Here is a 15,375-nt window from a genome sequence, read left to right as displayed (position 1 = left end):
AGAGCATCCATTAATACAAAGGAGGAAAGAGTGTGCTTACTCATTTTTCAAAGGGGCCCCCAGCAAAAGCATCCAGGTCTTCATCTTGGCTCCTTTACCAACTCCTTTTTACACTGACATTAGAGGTTTTCTGCCCCTTTCAGTTATAGAAATTTTGCCCATCACTCTTTGACCACAGAACCAGTAGTTTTGCTAAACTCAACAGAAAACAGACCCCATGGGGGCTCTCCTCATAGCAGAGCCCTTTCCTTTCTCTTTGAGTTTAGTCTGCATTTGAAATACCACTGCTTATATCCCCTTTGCAGTGCTGGCAGAGAGAGACTTTGTCAATTCTGTGGAAGCCACCTACCCCTGACCTTTGACAGAATTTCCAAACATATTAACTTCAAACTGATGCATTTAGAACTGTGACCTCGGCCCTAGAAGGCAAGAATACATGACAAGATATTTTATTTTCAAAATGTATCAGGATAAAAAATACTTCTGTAAATCAACTTTCTTCTCTTTTTTTGTATGAGGTAGATTTAGATTTGGGAGTCAGGTGTAGGAAGGAAAGAGTCTGAACACTAGAAAACATGTTTAAAAGGTTAATTATTAATGGACAGTCTTCCCTAACAAAGTATCAATAGGCAATCTGGTCTCTTTAGCTTCAGAAATTAGCAAGAGGACCTCGGACCCCAGGTGAAACAGGAAAAATGGAAAATCCCCTGTGTGTCTCTATCTTCTTGTTTTTGTGCATCTTGATCCAATCAAGTGCCCATGGACAAAGCCTGGGAACAGGTAAGAGCCTGCCTTTTCTCCGGAGATGGGCATGGACTTTCTTCTTTCAATGTACATCACAGTGAATCCAAGCGTTATGACTATGTCAGACAGAGTTTGCTTCACAGCGTATTAGGTGATTCTATGATCGGCATCACAGGTCATAGGGACGTGTAGCTGTTTGTAGGCACTTCCTAAATTCTGAAATTTTAGGAAATTGCTCTAGGAGTAGATGTCTTCTCAAAGCAATGAAGTCTCTCTCATATCTGATTCAGAAATAGTCAGGCTAAGACTTCTTTGGTGGCAAATAATCTGAAAGAGTCTCAGATCTTCCTGAGAGTTAATTTGGCGTCTAATTTGCAGTTGAAGAGAACAGCTTGTAATGAAACCCTCCATCTTGCAGAGGTTGTCTAATTGCTGGCTCTCTCAGAAGAGAGGAATTTGTAGAATCTTCTTTCCAGTCAGGTTGAACAAGGAGCTATCATTGCACATTTTCTAAACCTCACTTTTTCTGTCAAAGTTTTACTCTGAGATTAAGCAGTCATACCTGTTTGTTCTGGAAACTCATAGGTTGATGGTCAAAGTGATCCAAATGCTTGATTAGGCAGGTGGATCACAGGTTCCTGGCTAAAGAGTGCATTGGATCAATAAATGATGGATCTGAAGTGAACTGAACACGTTGGCCAAATGAGACCAAGCTTTGAGACTTTGTTATTGTGTTGGTTACTGGTTTTTCTTTCCTCTAAGACTATGCTTTGCGGGAGCTCCAAAACAAATTAGAGCTTACTACCCAAAGACATACCTGAAAACTCCAGAACATTTTTTTTTCTCCTTTAGGAAAAAAAAGGCTATTCTTTGTATTTAATTATTATTTTGTATATTAGGTCAGTTAATAACTTATTAGAAGTATTAATTATTACCATTCATTGAGCATTTTTTATGTCAACTACCAGGTTAGTTATTTTGCATACATCATCTCACTTACAAAACTGAGTCCAAAAATATTAATAATAACTTAGAGCCAAGCAGGCAGAATTGTTCATGATTTTTCTTCCCTGTGTTCACAAGGATATTGGTGAAGGGCTTTTCCTGCCCTTTGGCCCAGAATGTTTTTAATTTCTTTCTGAAGCATAACATATATCTCAAAAAATGCCTATATCATAAAGTGCTCAATGAATTCTCACAACCTAAGCCAGCATCCCAGGAGCCTCCCTTGCACACACATCCCTGGAGCCTTAACATAGATTATTTTGATTTTTTGGAGCTTTTCAGTAATGGTCGTATATAATATGCGCTCTTTTTGTTCCGGGCTTCTTCCACTCACATTATGTTGGTAAGTCATTCATGCAGTTGCATGTAGTATAACACATTCACTCAGGTCACTGTAGCATCCTGCTGTATGAATATACCACCCTTGGTTTATTTGTTCTGCTTCTGATTGGACCAGATGTTTCAGTAGAGACTTGGGGGTTGGATGTCATTAGAGTCAAGGTGAAGGGTGAAAGGCAGGACAGCCTCCCCCGGGGTGGCTTGGTATTAGCCACATTTCCCTCAGCAAAGCCTGTGCTGGTCAGCTACTGCTTCCCCAGGGTCCCGGCTTGTCCAAACGCTGAGGGCAGTTTCCATTAGCAGGAAGGTTCTTCAGAGAAAAGGATCAGAGACAGGAAGCCTTTTGTTTCCTTGAGAGCAGAACATCTTGGCAGAATTTTTTCTGCAGGCAATGAGTCAGATCTGCGTGCACTAGGCTGGTGTGACGTCTTCCTCTTCCTGGGGCAATGCAAGCAAGCAGGCACACCACAACGGAGCCCTAGATAGTTTCCCAAATTGGCCCCCAGGGGATGTTTTTGGCTGTCAGAACAAGGGAGACAGTGCTATTGTCAAGTAGAGCTTAGAAGCCAGGGATGTTGCTAAACATGCCACAATGGACAGGACAGACCCCATGGCAATGAATTATTCAGGACCAAGTGTCGATATACCAGGAAGAACTCCCATGGGATCCTTCCTTCTTAACCCGAGACCTCCCAACTTACTTCTTTTTATTATTATTGATGACATTGCTAATGGACCCACTAATGTATTGTGTACCCAGTATATGTCAGACATTGGACAAACATTTTACCACACCCTCACCTTGTGGTAGAGTCAGACAGCAGAAAAACGACTTGCCGGAGATTCCACAAGAGGAGCAAGAGGTCCCTAGACTGGACCTGTCTGCTCAACGCTATAGGCTTCTGGCCACTGTGCTCTCACCTCATGGTTGAACCACCATAGATCCCTAGAAATCCATTCTGCTCGGTTCCTCTCACAGGAAAGGAATATTGGGTAATTCCTGTCCACCAACACCAAGGGAAAGAAGATATGGTGAGCATCCCAAAGACCCTAGGACACAGAGCCTCCATTACCCTCATCCCCAGACCCCACTCCTGAGGCCAACACTGCTTAAATGGTAGCCAGTTCTCCTAGACCCTGGCAGCCCCCACTGCCCAGTGACATCCACCAGCACTGCCTCAGGAGCCTGGCCCCTCCCTGCAATTCCCGCAGCAGCCTCCACATCCCAGAAGCAACTGAAGCCCATCCATCAGTCCCTCACTCATTTAACAAGTGTACACAGGCATCTGTCATATCGAAGGCAGTGCTTCAGTACAGCAATTCTCAACTTCCCAAAAGGTCCCATTACACTCTCAAAAATTAGTCACAATTCCAAAGAGATCTTTTTTATGTGGAACACAGCTATCAGTATTTACTGTATTAGAGACTAAAATGGAGAACATTCTTTAATGTTTTGAATAATAACAAACTCATCACATGCTAGCATATGAAATAATATTGTGAGGAATAACTGGTATTTGCCAAAGAACAATGAAAAATGAGTCAGAAAAGTGACACTGGGTCACAAAGAAATTTTGCTACTTTTTTCACGTCTGGCTTAATAGAAAGGGCTGGGCTTGTTTTCATCTGTTTCTGTATTGAATCTGTTGTGAAATGTTCCTTGTCTGGACTACATAAAGAAAACTGGCCTCAGGTTTAGGGAAAGGGAGTTCAACCTTAGCGGTCCCTCCAAGGCCCTCACTCAGAACTGCTTTCTTTGTGCAGCAGACACTGTACAACGTGGACTGCACAGCCGCCCCTGCTCCCCACAAGCTTACTGACGAATCAGGCGGACCAGGGGCAGGAAGACAGGAGCTGCCTGCACTGCCAGAGGGCAATAAGGGGGCCATCATCCATAGAGAACGTGACAGTAATAAAAACTTCTTCTCATCATCACGATTCTAAATAGTGCCAGTGATAAAAACTAACATCCCCTCCAAAATAGTTCTTTTGGTCAGCGTTGTAAACAACTGCTATGGTTACTATTGAGTTTTATTAATGTATACAAAAACTTCAAATGATCACAGTTTTATATTACTTCTCCTTGAATATATATTCTCTGTTAGTGTCAATTTAGAGACCTCCCAGTTACATAGTTGGTCCCTGATGTTCATTGACCATGATGTATGCTCATTGCAACTGTCTAATTGTTCAGTATCCTCCCAACTTACTTTGTCATCTCATGTCCCAAATTCCATAGTATTTATTGCTTGTTTTTGCCTTTAAATAGAAATAGTAGATTTAAAATTAAAAATTATATCACTGATTAAAAAAACAAAGAAATAGAATCTGACTTCAATTATGTTATCCTGTGTGACCACTTAGACTTTTGGGTTTAAAACATAAAGCAGTAAAACAGGTTTTACAGTGAACTGTGAGGTGTAATATTTTGTTTGGTAAGTAAAAATTTGGGTTCTTCCAGGAAATATCTTTAATGCACTTGTGTATCTTTAAAGTGGAAATGTATTCTTTTTAAAATTGTTGTTCTAAAACTAAATAACAAATCAAGAAAATAGTAATTATTACTGATTTTTGCATGCATATAACTGAAAATAGCTCTTATAGAACAAATGGTATTAAAATGATCCATTCTGGGTTTCAAATATATAAGGTATAACACAGTCTAATAAAGGAGATAAGATGTATATATAAGCATTTTTCAACTGGATCATAAAATGTGATGAGTACCACTGGAGAGGAGTACAAAGGGGTGAGTCTTTGTGTCCCCCACAAAATTCGTATGTTGAGATCCTAACCCCCAACAGGATGGCATCCTAAGAGGTAAGGACTTTGGGAGGTGATTCAGTCGTGAGAGTGGAGTCCTTGTAAATGGGCTCCTTCTAAAAGAGACCTCAGAGAACCCACTGGCTCTCTCTCTACCATATGAGGAAAACTGGAAAAGGGTTTTTACCAGAACCCCAACATGTTGGAACCTTGATCTCAGACTTCCAGCCTCCAGAATTGTGAGAAATAATTTTCTATTGGCTACAAGCCACCCACTCTATGGTAATTTGTTACAACAGCCTGAATTAACTAAAAAAAGTCACAGGTAGAGATGAAGAAGCGTTCGCTTCCAAGTATAGGTAGAGGAAAGGCTCCTGGGAGGAATCAGCATTTGAGCAGAGACTTGCAGGATAGAATCCGGACAAACAAGAAGGAGGCTTTCCTTGTGCATAAGCAAAGGCACAGAGACAATGAAGTACACATGTTTTCCAAGCCCAAACATCTTCCAAAAACAGACCTTCTGGGAAGGAGAAAAAAACTAGAGGAAGGAGTTGACAGCAGCACTGCATCACAACTGTCAAAAACTAGAAACAATTTGAATGCCCAACAATAAACCATCAAGGAGGAAGCGGCCAGCTATTACTAAGTCCTCCTTTAAACAAGCATTGTGTTGAATACCTACTACTAGAAGTGCCAGGCAATTTGTGGAGCAATAATGATGGGAATCTGAAATAAAAACCTTACTGCTAACACTTAGGCACTTATAGTGGCAAATTATCAAAGAGATCTGTGACCTCCAAAAGGTTGCATAACAACTGGTTTTGTAGCTTTTAAAAACAAGTATGAGAAAATTTTATACGCAATAAAGTGGGGGAGAAAACAGGACTAAATAAATTATATATTGAATCACAACTACGATAAAAAAATGTTTATACTTTTATATCACTAGGGATTGAAAGTATATGTAAAGATCAATAAAGAGTTTTAAGGCCACAGAATCTGTATGTGTGTGTGTGTGTGTGTGTGTGTGTGTGTTTTACGTATTTACATGTAACAGAAAAAAATTAAAAATCAACCTGATTAGCGGCAATTAGATCTGTCCTGGATTTGCTGTCCCTAGAGAGACCACCTCCACCCATCCGCACAGGCTTGGGAGGCCCAGAATTACATCCCCAGTGTGGCCTGCAAATTCCTAACAGGCCTCCATAACTGCAGGAAAGGTCATTCATGAGTAACATCCGAGGTGGGATCCAGAGATGGAACTCACCCAGGCGAGTGTCTGAAAAGTAGAATCAGCAGAAAGTCAGTCCATAGAACTCTTGTGAAATCCTGCCTGCCCTCTGCTAGAGCCCCTCCCACCACACTGCCAGACTTCCTGCCCTGTGGCTGAGCCAGGCTGGAGCCCCGCTGAGGGCATGGTGCCCAGAGAGGAGAAGTCTGGGGTGAGAGGACTGCAGGCCATCTCCCGCCCTGCTCATCTTTCACAAGGGGCTCAGGACTTGAAGCCATATTTAATTCTGGGCACCCCAGAATTAAATCCCCCCACCACCTTCCCACTGCCCTGTTTTCCACACCAGCTGCCACACTGCTCTGAGGCATGCTGTGTCCCTGCCGGTGAGTCAGCAGGGGGAGGGGAAGGAGAGGCAGGGCTGGGCCAGAGGCTTGCCCGATTTTAGGCCTGGTGCACAAGACACGGCTGAGCAGTTCCAGTTACATTCTCCAAGGGCACGTGACCACCTTGACCTGAGCCTGGGGTGTCTCTGACGTCCCTGAGGTCCGCGGAGGACATGAGGCACAGCATTTCTCATAGCTGTATGCTGGTTCTTAGAAGAGTGTTCGCTTTAGAGTGGGGCCCTATCAGCCAGGGATTGTGGTCCAGCCCACTAGGGCAGGGGGCTGGCCAGGAGCAGGTAAACCATCTGAACCCCTGCCAAACATGCTGAGGATCCTGGCCAGACTCTAGCCCCAGGGTTAAAACTAGAACGATGGGTCAGAGCCCAGCTAGTCCTGCCGAGAGTGGGGGGTCTCTGTTAAGGTAGACAGCAGGTGCACCCAGCTGCTGACACTCAGGCACCCAGCTCAGGGCCAGGAGACAACCTGGATTCCGGTCAGGGGGCAGCCGTACTTCTCAAGAGAAGGTGTCATTCTTGGATGTCGCCAAAAGGTAGCGTGGCGACGTCTTGGCAGCTTCAGGGTTTCAGGAAAGGATTTAGGTAAGGGAAAACTTGTGTTTCTGGATACCTCTGGAAAACTCAGGGTTACTGACTGACATCACTTTCCTCTCTGCTTATGACTATTTCCAGAAACACTCATAGTTTGAATGTTTGTGTGGGATCTGGGGGGAGGGGCAGGAAGACGTACAGAGAAGGGGAGGCCTCCTCGTCTGTCCCAGCACTTTCTCCTCCATGTGTGCAAGTTCACCTTCAGGGTCCTGGCGAGGCACGCTTTGGCACAACTTTTAGATAACGTATTGTGGAACTACTAAAAATAGTTCTTATGACCAGCAGTCCCCAACATTTTATGTCACCAGGGACCAATTTGGTGGAAGACAGCTTTTCACACAGACTGGGGTGGGAGGAGATGGTTTCAGGATGATTCAAACATATTACATTTATTGTGCACTAATCTAATCTAATGTCGCCACTGATCAGACAGGAGGTACCACTCAGCCCAGAGGTTGAGGACCCCTGCTTACGATGATATAAAAGTGGCAGCATTGAATAATATTTTCATTCCAAGGCTAAGTGGGACAAAAGTAGCATACCTAATTGTGTGTCTTCTGATTACAATTCCATGAAAACACCTGTATTTGAGGGAAAAAAATTACTAGAAGAAAAGGAACAAACATGTTCATACTTCAGTTGAGTTTACACCTAAATTTCTGTCTTCCAAATTTTATGTGATGTTGTGGTTTGTATATACTATTTTGCTTGAATGATTTGAATAATTTAAAATTTTATGTCAAAATGATAAAGCAAAGGAATTTGACTAGTCAGACTCAAACTTTAGAGTGCACTAGAAGTCTATTAAATAATGGTTTTATTAAATCTCATTTATTTATAAAATAAACAAATTCTATTAAATTTGTTAGCAAGTTCCTGACTCAGTGAGCCTGGGGTAGACCCAGGAATTTGCATTTCTAAAGGACCCAGGTGTTGCTTCAGTTCTGGGGACTACACATTGAGAACCACTGAAAAACAAAAATAGACAGTTAATGGCAAAACATTAACTTGACTTGGACCCAGGTCTCCTGACTTCCTGGCTTAAAGTTTTTCCCTCAGAAACAATGCAAACCTGGGGCAAAACTGGTTTTCATTTCTCGGTATCCTGCAGCGGGTAAATGGAGGGATACCAGTGTTCATGATCCTGAATATTGACCTTCCTCAAGGGAGCGTGGGAGTGTTAGTTGCTCAGTTATGTCTGACTCTGTGAACTCATGGACTGTGACCTACCAGGCTCCTCTCTCCATGGAATTCTCCCGGCAAGAATATTGGAGTGGGTACCCATTCCCTTCTCCAGGGAATCTTCCCAATCCAGGGATTGAACCCGGGTCTCCCACTTTGTAGGCAGATTCTTTACCATCTGAGCCACCAGGGAAGCCCAAGAGTGGCCATATTCCAGATAATATAAAACTTCTAAATATTCATGACAAGTTAGTCCTCCAGAATAAAATATCATCATGCCAAAAAGACAGTGGTTCTTTAATTGAAAAAAGAAATTCCCAAGTTGAGATTTAGTTGTAATTGGTAGAAAAATACTAGTTGCAATAATGAATTAACCATACACAGTAAAGTATGCCTTGGCAGGCCTGAAAATAGGATCAAGCAAATTCTTTTCCTATGAGCTGGGCATTACCATGAGCTGGGCAGAGTTTGTGATAATCCTAGCTGACTAGGACTGGCCTTTCTGTGACTGCGAAAAACTTTCCAGTGACAAATGTTCCAGCCTCCTTGTCCCAAGAGAAACCAAAAGAGTGAAAACAACATACGTCTTCTGAAATATAACAAGATCAACAACAACAAATTACAGCCTTTATTAACCCCCTACTGTGTACCAGGCCCCATGGTTTGTACAAAACAGTGTTCCTGAGGATACAACAATGAAAAAGGAGCTTCCCAGTTAATGAAATCTGAAGTCCCCTACAACCATGTGTGTGTGTGTCTGTGGGTGTGTGTGTTAGAGATTGGAAGGGGTATAATTTCAATATGGTGTGCTAAGTGTACAATTAGATACGAAACATCGCAAGGCAGGAAAGGTTAGCAGAGAAGGCTTTATACAGGAAGTGATATTTGAGTTGAGCCTTGCAGGAGAAGAAGTAGAAGGATGTAGCAAGCAGAAGGAAAAGCATGAGCCAGTCTTGGAGACTTGAAAACATGCAATGAAATTGGGAATCTCTGAGATGTTCGCTGGGCTTCCCTGGTAGCTCAGAGGTAAAAAATCTGCCTGTAATGGCAGGAGATGCAGCTTCAATCCTTGGGTCGGGAAGATCCCCTGGAGAAGGGCATGGCAACCCACTCCAGTATTCTTGCCTGGAAAACCCCATGGACAGAGGAGCCTGCAGGCTATAGTCTATAGGGTCATAAAGAGTCCAACACAACTGAAATGACTAAAGTGACTGAGCATACACACATTCTTAAATATAAATTGAGTACATGCACACAGACAGTTGCCATAGCTCAGGGTAGGGCACAAAAGAAGTGGTCAGAGGTGAGGGCCTCAGAGGCCACGCTAATGAGTTTGGCCCTCGCTCTGGAGGCAGTGGGGCTGCCACTGAAGCTGGTATTTGGAAAGGGGAGGGACTCGGTCATGGCTGCCTTTCCTGCTGGGTATGTCTCACAGCCTGGCTGAAATTCTAGCCACTCCTTGATGGAAAGCCATGTTATCAGCAGGAAAAGACAGGGGTGGGGCTCAGAAGTTATAGGCTCCGCAACCTCACCTGACTGAGACCGACCAACACTCAGACTTACCCATGGGCAAGTCTGTTTGAAGTTTACATGTTAATTGCTGTTCCTAAACACTAATGGTAGGAGAGATTTACACCAGTGAAACTGAGGCAGGTACACATAATAGAACCTTGAATAGGAACCTACAATTTAAGAAGTATAATATCTCCTTCTGAGTCTCGAAAGAGAACCATCTGCAAATTCCACATCACACTAGTTTATAGACCTATAGCAATTTCAATGTTAAAAGCTCACTCCTGGGACTTCCCTTGTGATCCAATGGCTAAGACTCCATATTCCCAACTCAGGAGACCCAGGTTCAAACCCTGATCAGCAAACTAGATCCCACAAGCCATAACTAAGATCCAGTGCAGCCAAATAAATAAGAAAATACTCATTAAAAAAAAAAAAATCTTGTTCCTACCTGCATGATATCACTTGATTCACACAATATCCTGGGCAGGTATCATTATGCCCATTTTATAAATGTAAAGATTCACCAGCCAAAGGCTATAGGGAACACACTTGGAATCAGATGAAAGTTAGGATTATTTGGCTTATTGCAGCTAGGGAAGATGCACTCCAGAGAAACTCGAGAGCATCCTTACATGAGGACTTGAGAGGGGCTTCTTAGAAAATCTGGGCTGTGCTGGGTGAGACTACAGAAAGGTTGGGAAAGCTAGGGAATTCTAGAAGGCAGCTGTGCTCACCACTGTACCGCCAACGCTGCATAGTAGTAGCCATTCTCAATGGGATTCTGTCAAAATGGGAGGGGATCATTCAGCTATCCGGTATCTTCATCTAACTAATTGTTGTGAAATCATTAGTGCTTAATTTAAGTAATAACATTCCAGCAGGCGAGGCTAAAACTGGCATTGCTACAGGAGCAGCAGTCACTCCTTGTTAGCTGGAAGCAGGCAATGTCTGGTCACGTTTTTGGAGTCAGAGTGGCCTCCTTTCTGTCCTGTTGCAAACATAGATGCAGAGGTTTTTTGTAGCATGTTGCTTCTGTGTTGTGGGCATTGTCCATGTTCAGTTGGGAACATCGTGGTCTGGCTGCTGGCAAGGCTCATTTTTGTTGCTGTTGTGTTTGTTTTCATTTTCTCACTTACCCAGTAACCCAGGTAATGTCATTGACATCTCGTGATAGCTCCGCCCTAGCCAAACAGCCTTGGGTGGCTGCCGTCACCTCCTGAGCCTACAGTCTCTCACCAGTACTGGCCCTTCCAGCACTGACAGCCTGAGTGTCACCAGGGCTCATCAAGAGGCATCGTGATGCCCTGAGACCTTCAACACCTACCTCATCAGCTGTCAGCTATTTAACCATTAACGGCAGAGAAATATAAACACGAAGTTCTATCCACTTTAAACATGAAACATTGACCCTGCCTTAACCCTAGTGCAACGCAGTTGCCTTGAGCCATTCAAAGACTCCCAAACACCAGGGGGACAAAGGTGCAGTTCTGTAAGAGCAAGCCAAGCAGTAAATAACCATTAGACCTTTCCATTCCCAAGGCTGTTTTATACTGGTCCAGACACGCATTCATTTTTGGTTTGAGTAATAACAATGAAAAATATACATTTGATGCTTACATTGTTTTGAGTAGAAACAAGGTCTATGAAATAATGTGTTTAGTTGCTCAGTCATGTCTGACTCTTTGCAACCCTATGGCCCATAACCTTCCAGGATCCTCTGTCCATGGGATTCTCCAGGCAAAAATACTGGACTGGGTTGCCATTCCCTTCTCCAGGGGATCTTCCCGACCCAGGGATCAAACCCTGGTCTCCTACACTGCAGGCAGATTATCTCTGAGCCACCAGGTAAAGCCTATATGAAATAAGAGTAACTACTAATTTGAGAACTTTTAAATGTGCCAAATGCTTTGTCTATTTGTTTTCCCTTATCCATGCAACCTTCCTGGAGATAAGTATCATCGTCACTACTTTTCAGGGGAAACTGTGGTTCAGAGGGATGAAGCAGCAAGCACAGCTCCAGGATCCCTGGGATACTCACTGGTGCTTATTTCTGGTGATGCTGGCTCCATTCAGAGCCGACATGGGTACATTTGCTTTCAGAGCTTTGCCACTTTGAATGTTACTCAATGTCAGGGGAGCCTCAGACATACTCTGAGCTTCTCTGGGCCTGGCCCCTTCTAACTAGAAGTTTGCACTCATCTTTCCCATTGTGAGTGATGTCTACCTCTCAATGGCCCAGGAGAAAACCCACCCCTGGACAAAGTCCTGTTCCCCTTGTATCTCAGCTTCCATCACAGTCACTGGTTCCCCAAAGTCAAGCTCGGAAACAAGGTGTAAGGACAAATCCGGGCAGACAGAAAAAAAGAAGAGGCCTCATGACATCAAACCTGAAAATTCTGGGTCAATTTAAGGCAACCAAGGATGCTGTGAAAAGGTTAAAATATTTTTTTTCTTCACCCAAGAATGCTCGAGGAACAGAGTTATTTTCACAAGCTGAGCGGGACCCTCCACAGAGAGCTTGGTGACATCAGCAAAACAGCACCTGAGAAGTCTCCTTCTGTGAGGTTTTGCCACTGTTCCATGACTACGTCCTCTTGGTGTGTGGTTGTCGTGGCCTGGCCACCTCCTTCAGCCACATAGAGAGGCTCCTATCCCTGAGATTTATGATCAGAATAAGTGATGTCAAAGTGAAACCATGTAACTCACATTTTGACTTGAACTCAGTCTCACACCTGGTCTCAGGAATTAATGAAACTCAGGTTCTTGATGTCTCATCACAGAAAGAATTCAGTGAGAGGCAAACTGATAGATGAGAAGTTGATTTATTTAAGAGAAACACACTCCACAGAGTTTTGACTGTCTCAGAAAATGAGAGCAGACTTGGAATAGGGTGTGTTTAGTTTTTATGGGCTGAGTTTCATAGGCTAATGAGTAGGAGGAGTATTCCAACTATTAAAATTTCAGGGAAGGGGCAAGGATTCGAGGAACTGGGCCACCACCCACTTTTTGACCTTTGATGATTGGCCTCAGAACTGTCATGGCAATGATAAGTGTGCCACTTAGCTTGCTGATGTGTTGCAATGATCATATTTTTGTTGTTCACTTGCTAAGTCATGTCTAACACTTTGCCACCCCATGGACTGCAGCACTCCAGGCTTCCCTGTTCTTCACTGTCTCCTGGAGTTTGCTCAAACTCACGTCCATTGAGTCAGTGATGTCATCCAACCATCTCATCCTCTGTCACCCTCTTCTCCTCCTGCATTCAATCTTTCCCAGCATCAGCGTCTTTTCCAGTGATTTGGCTCTTCACATTAAGTGGCCAAAGTACTGGAGCTTCAGCATCAGTCCTTTCAATGAATATTCAGAGTTGATTTCCTTTAGGACTGACAGGTTGGATCTCCTTGCTGTCCAAGGGACTCTCAAGAGTCTTCTCCAGCACCACAGTTCAAAAGCACTAATTCTTTGGCGCTCAGCCTTCTTTATGGTTCAACTCTCACATCTGTACAAGACTACTGAGAAAACCATAGCTTTGACTATACAGACCTTTGTTGGCAAAGTGATGTCTCTGTTTTATCATATGCTGTCTAGGTTTGTCATAGCTTTTCTTCCAAGGAGCAAGCATCTTTTAATTTCACTGGTGCCCTCACCATCCACAGTGATTTTGGAGCCCAAGAAAACACTGAGACTCAAACTCTAGTGAAAGTTGACTTGTCCACCATCTTGGACCTATTTTGTTCTAAGCAGTTTATGTCATGTCCTGGGGCATCATTCTTTTAAAGTTTGTACCCTGCCTCCTTCCCTCCTGTTTCAAAAGCAGGAAGAGTTGGAGAGAAGACCCAGAAGGGAGGGTGCAGATCCACCTATCCACTCACACCTGGAGACATCCAGATGATCAATTCAAGCAGTGAAGTCCACCCTCGGTGCCTGGGCCTGTATCTACGCACAGATGTAGCCACACACGAGCTCTGTGCGGATCTCGTGTTAGGACTCGACCACATCCAAAATTCATCAGTATGTTCCTTTGCTGGGGCTGCCATAACACAAGACCACAGACTGGTGGTTCGAACAACAGAAATTTATTTTCTTGCAGTCCTGGATGTTAGAAGTCAGAGGTCAAGGTATCAGCAGGGCTGGTTTCTCCTGAGGCGTCTCTGCTTGGCTTGCAGATGGCGGCCTATTGTCACGTGATCTTCCCTCAGCACGTGTCTTGTTCTAACCTTTTAAGAACACGAGTCACACTGGAGTAGGGTCCTCTCTAAAGACCTCACTTTAACTTAATTACTTCTCTGAAGACCCTAGCTTCCTACCCCCATTCTGACATAGAGAGGGTTAGGATGTCCAGCAAGCACTTAGAACATCCTGCTCTGACCTAGGCCCTAGGCCAGGCATGGGGAACCCTGGGACCATCATTGTTCTGTCTGAGCTTCAGCAATCCCCCGGGGGTGGTGGCACTTCAGGGTTAGAAAAAGAAGCTTATAAATACACCTGAGACTGGAAAGTAAGTGTAAGTCTATACTCTCCAAACCAGGCCCAAACAGGGGGCTTTTGCTCCTGGTGGTGCAGAAAGCTATGGCTAGCTGAGGAGCCATCTGGCAGCTTGTGGGGGGAGGGGACTCCGCCCTTTCCAATGGCGTGATTAAGAGTTTCTGGCAGCAGGAGCAATAACTGGCTGGAGACCAAGAAGGAGCCGTTTATCTGGCTCCTGGTGGGAGTGAGTGATAATACTCACCCTCTGGCTCGGCACCATCCTCAAGGGAGGGGCTCGCTGTGAGCCCCCCTGGCCTCTCTCTGGCCTGGGGAGGCGATTTTCCCCACACAGGCGAGCTGTCTCCAGTCAGGCCACTGCCTAGACTCACCCCGGCCTCAGTCAGGGATGGCTGCCATCCTCTCCCAGGTGTCTGCTTACTCCCTTCAGGCCCCATAGACTCCGAAGGAGGAGAGGATGATCCCCAGCCAGAGGACAGAGCAGGATTGGGAAGATAAACACCACGGCTTCTCTTTGGGGAAATGAACCACAGATCGTGAGGGGGACTGGGTAAAAGAGACCTGGATCTGGAATCTAAAAACCTCATCTCTGTCCTGGCTACATCACTTACTGCAGGTGGCCTCGAGCAAATCGCCATAGTCTCTAGGCCTCTGCTTTTCAGTAGTGAGTAGGGTTGGTATTAGAGACCCATCAGGGTTCTGAGGATGAAATGGATCATTTATGTATGTGAAACTATGTAATGCAACTCTGCATGGCTGGCCATAAAACAATATTTGTAAGAACATACTCTTTACTAAGTTGCCCTCCATTATAATGCTCATCTGATTCACTGAACACTCCCATTGCTTCCCCCACTTTTTATTACCAAAGTATCTCAGTAGAGAAAAAATGGAAAGAAGAGCACAAAGAATGACTGTACTCCCTCCAGATAGATTCAATAACTGTTAACATGTTAGCATATTTATTCTCTCTCTATGCATATTTCTATGTGTGTGTGACACAGAACCACTTGATTTCTGCCTCTATCTCTTGCTATATGTATAAATGTGAAAATGAATATCTATAATTCTCTGTTTTCTTTCTTTCCCACATATATATTTGAACCCAGTCTTTCAGGCC

At 44.0% G+C, this 15,375-nt stretch overlaps 1 protein-coding gene across 1 annotated transcript in view; it reads left to right on the top strand.

Annotated features, from left to right (window-relative positions):
* Window positions 1-15,375, top strand: part of LIPC (lipase C, hepatic type) — a 179,279-nt gene that overhangs the window by 21,857 nt on the left and 142,047 nt on the right. Inside the window, exon 3 of the mRNA XM_065941556.1 lies at window positions 648-780. Within this exon, the coding sequence (XP_065797628.1) occupies window positions 696-780 (85 nt within the window). The 5' untranslated portion in view covers window positions 648-695. The remainder of the gene's footprint in view (window positions 1-647; window positions 781-15,375) is intronic.

The sequence above is a fragment of the Muntiacus reevesi genome, chromosome 7, assembly GCF_963930625.1.
Source record: "Muntiacus reevesi chromosome 7, mMunRee1.1, whole genome shotgun sequence".
Classification (NCBI taxonomy): Eukaryota; Metazoa; Chordata; class Mammalia; order Artiodactyla; family Cervidae; genus Muntiacus; species Muntiacus reevesi.
Note: the sequence above shows the minus strand (reverse complement) of the source record. Positions and strands in the feature narration are given on the sequence as shown.